General features: G+C 37.7%; 1 protein-coding gene across 1 annotated transcript; it reads left to right on the top strand.

Moving 5' to 3' along the window:
- The first annotated feature begins 1754 nt into the window (after positions 1 to 1754).
- Positions 1755 to 10115, top strand: atp6v1c2 (ATPase H+ transporting V1 subunit C2). The gene is made up of 12 exons (XM_042501314.1): positions 1755 to 1925; positions 2477 to 2544; positions 4110 to 4195; positions 4749 to 4843; positions 5741 to 5832; positions 5906 to 6001; positions 6112 to 6180; positions 7960 to 8052; positions 8144 to 8231; positions 8316 to 8413; positions 8493 to 8622; positions 10023 to 10115. Exons 1-12 carry the CDS (start codon positions 1794 to 1796, stop codon positions 10113 to 10115), a joined length of 1140 nt encoding a protein of 379 aa, XP_042357248.1. The 5' UTR covers positions 1755 to 1793.
- Positions 10116 to 10722: the final 607 nt, after the last annotated feature.

Consider the following 10722-nt stretch of genomic DNA (forward strand, 5'->3'; position numbering starts at 1 on the left):
CAACACTCTGAGTGAACACAGTCCCCCTCCTCTTCAGAGTTAAAAATCGAGAAAACACAATTAATTAGCATGGCTTTTATGTATAACTAGTCTAACGTTATAATAGATTACTCATAGTTAAAGACTGCACTTTAGTTAGGGACCGTTTGTTATTTATGAGATTCATTTATTCATTTATTCAAAACACTGGGCACTTCAAATACATTTTTGAGCACCAGGAAGGGAGTTTTTTGTTTTTTGTTTTGACTTAGGACAGGGACATTCAGCTTTCAATGGTTATTTAAAAACAAATAAAAAATAACACTATTTAGCCAATTATATTGAAAACCGAAATCTATAATATCAGCTGATAAGGTAAAAGGCTATGCCAATGCAAGCTAACTGGTATTATGGAGCCAATGGTCCAAATGAAATTTAGCAATATTGTAGACGATAACGTTATTCTAAATATGATTGTAATTAATTTTTTCAGCATTCCAGGCAATCATGTCAGTCTCTTGTTTTAGCCTGGGGTGCGATTTTTATTTTTATGTATTTATTTATTTTTTAATTTCATGGCCAAGGAAGAAAATATTTTTCCTTGAGCCTTCCTGAGAAACTGGGTGAAAATGCATGATCCTCCATCAACCACAAATAATAATTTTTTCACAGTTTCTGACTATGATAAATCACATGACTTTGGTGACTTTTAAAGAAAGCCTGACTTTCAAACCCACTTGCAGGTATAGGGGTTCTGATGATATTTAAAATAAATACAAAACATTACCATTCAAAGTTGAATGTCCCTCCCCATGCTAAAAATAAAAGCCTAACTCCCTCCCCTTTAATTAAAAAATTTTTTGAAGTGCCTCCCCCGTTTTGCACCACCCCCTCCTCTCTTATAAATCGCATACCGTTCCTTTAGCTGAAGATGTCTGTGTTACCATTTTAAATTTAAAACTTTATTTTATATTTTATTTTTTGTTTTTTAGAAAGAATGATTAAGGTCTGAATACCGTTTTAAAGGTACAGTACAGATAAAAAAGAAATAGGTCTACACACATAAATACTGACATGAATAGGCATAAAACAATAATGTTATATCTAGCATTGCATTAGACTATGTAGCATATGCTAGGCCACACATACTGTAAATTGTAAGCTCAATTTTTTATTTAAGGCATAGTCTAAGGTTTGTTTGTTTTTTCTTAATTGTTCTCGTACATAAATACAGTACATACATGTTAAACAGTATTCAGGAAAAAAAAAACAGCACCCATCAGACTCAAATATGCAGAGTGAGAACAAAGTTGCAAAGTGAAACAGTAAACATTACTCTGGTATACTCACTTCACCTGGAGTGATGTAACAGCTCTTTGTGATGCGAGAGGATAGTGGGCTGGCTGTGGCAGTTTCAGGTGGAGCTGCTGCTCAGACTTTCCAGCACTCACATTGGGACTGACACAGACGGTCATGAAGATAACCTGACGGTAAGAAGCTTTGCAACTACAGCATTTTTTATATCTTTATTTTTTTATTTTGTAGTTACTTTTATTTGACTTCAAGTAGCCATAAAATGTTAATATGATGGGATTCTCAGTGAAATATCAGAAACAGAAATACAAAAGAGTAAATAAAGAGTGATACAAACAAAATCATTGAATGTAGTCAGCTCAGCATTTAAGTGTATTAATTTGCTTTGGATGATGGCATTCATCTGATTTTTCTCTGGGTCACAGTCGGTTTGGTGCCAAACGCCTGCTCTCGTGGGGAGGATTTTTGACTGGAGGTCTCTATGTGAATCTCTGTGAGTCATGATGACAGACTTGTTGTTGATTTCTGTCCCTCTGGACAAGACTAGTTTAAGCAGTGTAGAGAAACTCAAGCGCACCATTGCCAAAACCAACCTGGCCTCCTGCTGCAAGTTCTCCATTCCAGATCTCAAGGTGAGTAAGGCTGTGGATCATCTGTCCTAACCAATGGCCCCAGGGGGCCAAGGAAAGTAAATGCAGTGTAAATATATACATAAGGACCAGATATGGATGGGTCTCTTTTCTTGACCTGTGAGAACAACTTTTCAAAAAGCAAACAGCAATTTGAATTGTATGAGTAGGTTTTGTTGTGTGTTTACAGTAGAGTGTAGTCGAGGAGGATGATGGTGTTTGGTGTCCTTCTCTGGTGAAGGGATAAAGGCTCAGGTTGCTCTCTACAGTTTGAGGCAAAATTTCCATCTGACCCATTTCACTCAACGTGATCAATGTTCACCTTGGCTGCCATGATTCGTATTTTCACAGCATTTTTCCCCCTTTTTTTTAATTTCCTAAGTGTGGTATTAATAGGCCTATGATACGGCATGGTATTCATATGATATTGGCATGATTTATGGATGAATCTGCACGTTCACAAGTCATTATACACACAGAACTGTTGCTTATCTTTCATGATTTGAGCTCTCTATGTCACATCCATGACTGTGCTGTCTCTGCTGTGACCCCAGGTGGGAATATTGGACACTCTGCTCAGCGTGTCAGATGATCTCTCCAGGCTTGACACACTGACTGAAAGGTATATATATATTAAAAAAAAAAAGTATGATGAAACCAACTGAATATGTTGCTCATGCTCTGTTGCTGAACAGGGTGCATGTTTTACTCAATGGTCATTGCATGTTTGTGGCTTAATGTGCGGTTGGTTCTTACTCTGAGCTTGTGTGCCGTCTGCAGCATGATTAATTGATGGTCAAGGGCAGCTGACGGTTACTTTTCCCTCCTGATTTCAAATTCATTGTCGGTGCATCTGAGCTGACATGGTGTCGGTGGGGATGTTACAGTCTATTTGTAAGATAAAAAATAAGAAAAAGATAAAACCTGACAGATTTTGTCTCATTATTTAATCCGGAATTGTTTTTATTTAGTTTGACTTATTATTTTCCAAATCTCTGTTTAGCGCAACATTTTAACTCGGATTAAAAGAAAAAAAAACTTGCTGGGCATTAATAGTTGATCAAGGGAAAAAGATTCCCAGAAGAGCAGACAACATATAGTGAAAACTAATTAAAATTGTAACTAAATATAAAACATATAAAATATATAACATAAAAAACCCACACAATTAAAGTACAGGCACCTCTGTAGCACAGTGGAACCTGATGCATTTGCTGCTTATTATATAACAAAAAAAACCTCATTAGCCATGCAATATTCTAAGTTTAGTTTCATCTTGCAAACTTGCAAAATAAACAGTAAAACAGCATGGAAATGCCAAAACTTACAGCTTCCAAGTTTGAAGTTGGGCCAAAGACACCCAGTACTGATATATCATTGGTTTAAATGTAAACATCTGAGTGTGCATGGTTTCCTGGATATCTTTTCTTCCCCATGCTAATTATTCCTCTAACGCTAGTTAGTATGGAGGACCACAAGTGTCACAGAAATAGCAATAATTTATTTTTATTAATCACTTACTTGAAAACATTAAAGCCAACATTTTTTTTTTTTTTTTTTACAAATTAATCTATAAGTAAATAGACTAAAGACAAAGTGATTTATTATTTGACATTTTAATGGGCAATAAAGAGGGAATTATAAAAAAAAAAACAACTTACAATTGAGGTGTTAATTCATCAATAAATAGTTCAAATTAAAACAGATTTGCAAAAACAAAAATAGACAAGTCAATGAATGTATCACTTAAAAATACATTAATTAATTTGTAAACAAATGTATTACTGCCTGTTTTAATTTGTTATTTATTATCAAAATGCTATATTACTATTTCTGTGACACTTGGTGGTCCTCCGTGTATCTGAGAGTCAGTGAATCACCTGACATACATCGATACATAACAGACTAAAACATGAGTCGTTTGGAGCTCAAAATGTCAACTGTATCATCATTAGTCTATGCACATCAGCACACGAGTAACATTAACTGTAAAATAAGAAACCAAAATAAATCTGTATACAATTCTTCCTTACTCTCTATATTGACATACACACTACAACAGCATCACTTATGGCTTTTGGTTTTGCTGAACCACCCCAAGATTGGCCCTATCTGACCACCCTGTATGAAAACTTTCTGTGGGTGCCACTGCTGTAATACTGATATTTTTTTCTGTTGCCTGGTCAGTGTGATTAAAAAAACACATCAGTGTATGAGGGAAGTGATGGAGCCGTCCAGTGACAAAGTGCCGGAAAACGCCTTAGCCAATGGAGGTGAGTCACACACAAACACACATGCTGATACATGCTGAGGGTGTTAATTACAGCGTATAGAAACTCATTAAGTAAGTGCATACAAGCCCCAGGCTACATGCTCACAGCAGATGAGACTAAGAGCTACTTAAACCGAGCTCTATATGCATGTATACACACAAACATCAACTCCTACACACACACACACACACACACACACACACTACTAAATACTAAATACTAAGACTAAATAATGCCTTTACCCCGTGTTTGCCAAATCAACAGCGTCCCCTCACAAACCAGTCTAACCAGTGTCTCTGATCACTTTCCCCCATCAGACCACGGCATGAAACAGACAGCCGTCGTGTCACCCCTGAAAGCTTTCCTCAAGTCTCTCAGGGGTATTTTATCAGCTGGCGATTTGCTCTTTGAGCTGGAGTGCAGTGCTGCAGTGTGACAGCTTATACATAAAGTGTGCCCTTTTGTTTTCTGAATGACGCTTCTGTTCCAGTGTGTGGCACCGTGTGCTGAACAATTTTTGGTTATTATGTCTTCTTTTCAATGTGTTTCTCAGTGGACCTGATGAGTTACATGACCAAGTTTCAGTGGGACAAAGCCAAGTATCCCACAGCTCTGCCTCTCTCCAGCCTGGCAGACATCATCAGCAAGGTACTAACTAATGCTAATGAGTATTATAATAAAAAGTATATTTTAGTTATTACAGGAATAATCCCCTTAGAGTGGTATTCCAGTGATTTTATTACTGCACTTTCGCAAAGTTGTGAGACAAACAAGAAACAGTGAAAGTCACAGTGAAATGGAAATAGCTATGCTTTTTTTCCCCATGTTTAATATTTAGCATGTAACAAGAGCAACACATTCTTACGCACAACTCGTCATGAAGAGCAGCTTGGTCAGTATCTCTGCTTCAAGCTATGATACTTTATCATCAGTTTTGGATATTTTAAGTTTCCACTCATTACATGCACACAGTGTCTTTTCAAATTAAACTTCTGTGTTCACAGGAATTGTACAGTTTCTGCCTGTTGCCTACATGCAATCTTTTCTAAATAAACTTCCATAATCACAGGAAACATACAGTTTCCGTTTATGACACACACAGTGACAGTTTTCACTTGTTGCGTGCATGTAATGTCTTTTTAAAATAAACTTTTGTTGTCACAGAAAATGTGCAGTTCCTGCATGTTACGTGCATACAGTGTCTTTTCAAAATAAAATTGCGTTGGGTATAGGCAACCAGACTACTTGTTAAGGTTTAGGAAAAATTATGGTCCGGGTTAAACCAGTTGTTGGTTAAGATACTGACCTCCGGTTTCACGCGGAACAAGAGCGACGGCCTCCTGGGTGAATGTGTTTGTACTTTATACCACATCAGCTGCTTATAACATCTTATATTGCATATTGTAACAAATGGAAGCTGTATGTTTCCTCTGTAATAAATAACACTAGAGGTATTTAATATGTTAGTTCTCAGACGAGTTTCAAGGTTATCACACGTACTGTTGATGCTCACACGTGCTGTTCATTACTGCATGTGTGTGTCAGGAAGTTTCCCAAATGGATTTGGAATTAACATCCCGAGCTGCGGCGTACAACAGTGTGAAATTGAGCTTGCAAAGCCTCCAGCACAAAAAGGAGTAAGTGATAACATATTAAGCAGAAAAACTCTATAAACTATGAAATGTTAAACTGGCCTGTCTGTTTTTCCAGTGGGCCTTTGCATACTCGCAGTATGAATGACATCGTACAGAAGGAGGACTTAGTGATCTCAGAGTACCTCACTACACTTCTGGTAGTGGTGACCAGGTTGGTGACACACTAAAAGTTATTCTTCCTCCATTTGATGGCTTGTGTGTGAATATTTATGTGTTGTTCTTGAAGTGTAAATGTGTTTCTGCATGTGCTTTTGGTCACAGAGCGAACTACTTGCAGTGGGAGAGGAGTTATGAATCTTTCTCAGAGTTTGTGGTTCCGCGGTCCAGCAGGTGAGCTGTCTTTATGAACTCTTGGCTGTGAGACAAGACATTTCACTTGATCTTGGTACAAGTGTACCAGCAAAGCTCCGAGTACCTGTTCTCAACATCTAAAGAGGTCAGGCTAAGTAACCAAAGGTGTCCCATTACCGGCAGAAAGTAAGAGTCCGTGTGGGTTGGATCGGTTGCAGGAAAGGAAATGTTTTGCTCCTTTTCTTTTTTCTTTTTCGAGGAAAAATGTATTCAATTGAAGTTCTTGATAACTGAATCTTTCATGTCATCATGCCAGAAGTTGTAGTGCAGCATGTGTCATTGTAGTGTGTATATTTTACAAAAAAAAGTGAAGTGCTTTGTAGACTGACATCTAAAGCAGAGCAAAAACTAAAAAGTTATGTCAAAACCAAGTTTGTCAAGGATGAACTGTAAAGGGTTTTTTTTTTGTTTCCTGACTTTTCATCCACATGACATCACAGTAACGGGCTGAAAGGAAATACTGGTTAGTGTCAGCGAATATAAGAATAATTAATAAGTAATGACAAAAATGGGTTTTTGACTTTTGCTGCATGTTCATGATATTTTATGTCAGCATTCAATGCCTTGCATTTGACATTCTCTATGCCAAAAAATACAGTTATTGTGTGTCAGGCTGGGAAGGCCTCTGAAAAAACCCCAAACATATAAGAGACTAAACCTCTTCAATGATGCCTTTACACTAATGGCAGTGAAACCGAACTCATCCATCATTCATATACCTGTGCTTTTCCTACTTTAATGTCGTCTATTTTCATCTTCTGTCTTCTAAAAGACCAGCTAATAAATGAAGCTCTGTGATGTTGCACAGTAGCTACACACATCTTTCTCCTGCCTAGAGGTTTAATCAGCCGAGGTAATCGAAAACACGGGCCTTTAAATGAATGAAATTACAAAATTAACAAACAATGGTTCCATTGACCTTGTCTGACAAGCACCTTTTTTAAAACCCAGCCCATTTTCAGTTTTGTCTTTTAACTCATCAATTGCTGATGCTGGCTACAGTAAATACAGATAAAAGGTTGCTGTCCTGATGGGTTCACAAAGCTTGCTACACATTTCATCCTCACCAGATTCTTGACCTGACCACAGTCATCCTGATCGACTCGTGGTTGTGAGGTTGGTTGGATCAAACTGCACACTTTAGAGTGACCTTTTTTTTTTTTACATAGGCACACCTATGTAGTGATGATGCTGTTTAACCCTTTGAAACCTATATCGACATCAATTTTCTATGCCTTTTACAAGCTGTTTATCCCTTTGGAGCCAGAGCAAATTGGTTTGATTTCGTCCAAAAACATAAGAGAACGGCAGTGAGCAACTTGGCAGGAAATGTCCCACACAGAAATTAGTAAAAGGTGACAAGAAAACAACCTGAAGAATAGCTTTTCTTTTGAAGAGGGATTTTTTTTAAAGGGGAAAAGTTGTTTAGAAAATGATATTCATAATTATTATAATTATATATTTCATATTATATTTACAGAAATTTAGTTCTTTTTGTGTCATTTTCTTGTCTGTTTTTTAAAATTATTTTTCAGGTAATTTTCTTGTAACGTGTTACTAATTTCATGCTTATTTTGGGCCATGGCTTGTTAAGTTGCCCATTGCCTTCTACACTTATTTTTTTGCAAGAAATCATAACAATTCTCTCAGTTTTCAAAGGGTTAATCAGCAGCTTGATATGCCACACCTGTCAGGTGGGGGGATTTTTTTGGAAAATAAGTCTTCACTAACTCTGGCCTTATTTTGTGTGACCAACAGGAAGCTGTACGAGGACGGAGAGGGGGGTGTTTTCTCAGTGACACTTTTCAAAAGAGCTGTGTGTGAATTCAAAGCCAAAGCCCAGGAGAGCAAGTAAGCAGGACGGATTATCAGAAAATACCCCGTCAAGTCACAGCTGTGGTGTCTGCGTCACTTACCATAGTGTAGCCTATCGTCCATACAGGTTCATCGTACGCGAGTACAGCTTTGATCTGGAGGCGAAGAAGCAGCAGGAGATGAAGCAGCATGTTGTTCGCAAGAAGGAACAATATGTGAGTCCAACATCACACTCTATAGAGTTTCTTTGATTTGTGTGATGTTGAAGTATATTAATAATGAGCATGCCTCCTCTATAGGGAACCTTTGTGCGTTGGCTGAAGGTGAATTTCAGTGGGGTGTTTGTTGCCTGGATTCACCTGAAAGCATTGAGGGTGTTTGTGGAGTCAGTCCTCAGGTCAGTGCCCTTTATGCTAGTGAAGGAAAAATGACATAATGATTTTTCCTGTGGTTCTCACAATGTTGTCTCCTGTAAGGTATGGATTACCTGTGAACTATCAGGCTTTCATGTTGCACACGGACAAGAAGCGCTTAAAGAAACTGAGAGAAGAACTCGCCATGCGGTTTAAACATCTGGACCCCACTGCCACTTCCAGCAAGACAGATGTAAGAGGCCAAATTCACGTTCACTGCTTCAGTGCTTATAATAATGTCACTGTTATATATATTTCAAATGTCTGAATAGTTCAAATGTGGGAAAGGTCTGTTTTTCTACCCTGACTTGGATTCATTTGACACAACAGTGCATCAATCTATAGTCGTTGGTGGAGAACAACTAACCTCATCAACACAAGCACTGCTCTTGAGTACAATTTTTACTTTATACTTTATACTTTATTGTCATTTTGTGTTAATTTATACTTCCAATTAACTTCAGAACATCTGAGATACCAATATTTTACATGTTATTTGAATAAATATGCTCAAAATAATGCAAGTATACCACTGTTAGCTTGCATGTCAGCTGACAAGTAGCAACAAACTGCAGTATAGAAATGCCAAAAATATGTTTAATGTTACGACAAGAGAGGACAATAAATATATTGCCAGCAGAGAGCAGAGTTATATATATATATTAGCTGCAATGTCCCCCCTCAGTACTTATCTTGGGCACAAATCTTACATAACAGGCGCCTCTCTGCTGCATAATGAATACTTCACCTTTCATAAGCTGATCATACTTCTTTACCTTCAGCTAAATGTACTCTATGTTTCTTTTTACCTCTGGGGGCTCTATGGAGCAGTTTTTTTCTGTTTGTTTGTTTGTTTTTAAGCAGGTTCGTTAGACCTCAGGGGTAGACAAAGTACATTTTGGTCATTAACACTGAATGCAAACATTTCTTTTGTTTGTTTACAAGAAAACCCCACAGGGCAAATTTTAATCAACATTAGTTTATATTTTGTGGCCACTTGGGACACAGCACAATAAGCTGTAAACACAACAGAGACATCACCTCATAAGCTTTGGTGAATGTGGTGCATTAGTGTCCTTTTAGCTCTGTTGTCCAGTCTGCTTCTCAAAAATGGGAACATGCTGACTGCCATTTGCCGTATGTAATACACCGACTATAAAAATACCTCATACAACCTCACTTCAGATCATCTGAGCTGTCCCTTTAAGAATGTTTGAAAATGTTTGTCCAGTCGAATTTAATTTTAATGTCTGAGCAAAGGAGAGCACTGTCAACCATCTGCTGTCCAGCCTACTCGAAATGGCATCCGTCTAATGCAAATTCATCCATGGCCTTGCTAGACCACATTGAGGAAAGTGAAATTGTGGGATGCAAGTACATTTACTGCACGCAAATAAGGCCGAGATAATTATGGTGCATAATAATAATAATATTAATAATAAAAAAAACCTAAACCTGCCTGGACACAAATTTGAATTTGATTTGAATGGTGTATAGACAAACAACAATCCTGCAGTAAAATGACTGGTTTTCACTGGTTCAAGGTGTGTGTGACACACTGTTTTCTGTGTTCTTCTGTTTTTCTTTGTCCAGCAGATAAAGTGTGAAATCCCAGGACTCTGTCAGCAAGAGTACTTCTCCTACATCTGCTTCAGTGTCAACACCAATGTGCTGGAGATCAGCTAGCAGTCAGCAAAGAGAGGATCCACACAGAGAGACCAAGCAATGAGGACCCCAAACGCTCATGTGACGGAGTGGACCAGTCAGAGCCAGGAACATAAAGACCCTCATTTCTGAAATTAAACACATCTAGTGAAGAATACATATGTATATATCCTGCTTCCAACATTTCTCATGAGCCAGAACTGTCAAGTTACCCTTGGAGAGCAGTGTAAATAATCTTTTCAGGTGACCAGTGGGTGGATTTGGGTTCTCTTCACCGCAATACAAGCTGCACATGGACTATTCTTTGTGATGTGCTGCGTTAAATTCAATATCTAAAAAAAATGCTTTCTCCTGTAAGAATATGTAAATGTGAATGTGAATGTCAGTGTACAGCTTGAAGCATTTTAAGTGAGCACATATTCCTAAAAGCCAGTGTCATTATACAGTATAATCTGTGGGGAAGCATATCATGACTCTGTACATATACCTTTTCTTTATCTCATATGTGATCTTAAAGTTTTTACAAAGTAATGTTGTAAGTGGTGGAGGGAGAACTCAGATCCTTAACTTAAGTAAAAGTACAATTACCAGGATATAAAATAACCCTTACAATTTAAAGTACTGCAAT

The sequence above is a fragment of the Plectropomus leopardus genome, chromosome 14 (genome assembly GCF_008729295.1).
Source record: "Plectropomus leopardus isolate mb chromosome 14, YSFRI_Pleo_2.0, whole genome shotgun sequence".
Classification (NCBI taxonomy): Eukaryota; Metazoa; Chordata; class Actinopteri; order Perciformes; family Serranidae; genus Plectropomus; species Plectropomus leopardus.

Excerpts from the sequence above, each read along its gene's own strand:
- atp6v1c2 (XM_042501314.1), top strand. The coding sequence starts at position 1,794 with ATGATGACAGACTTGTTGTTGATTTCTGTCCCTCTGGACAAGACTAGT. Across the intron at positions 1,926-2,476 it reads TCTCCATTCCAGATCTCAAG|GTGGGAATATTGGACACTCT; the intron begins GTGAGTAAGGCT and ends CTGTGACCCCAG. Across the intron at positions 5,833-5,905 it reads AGCCTCCAGCACAAAAAGGA|TGGGCCTTTGCATACTCGCA; the intron begins GTAAGTGATAAC and ends CTGTTTTTCCAG.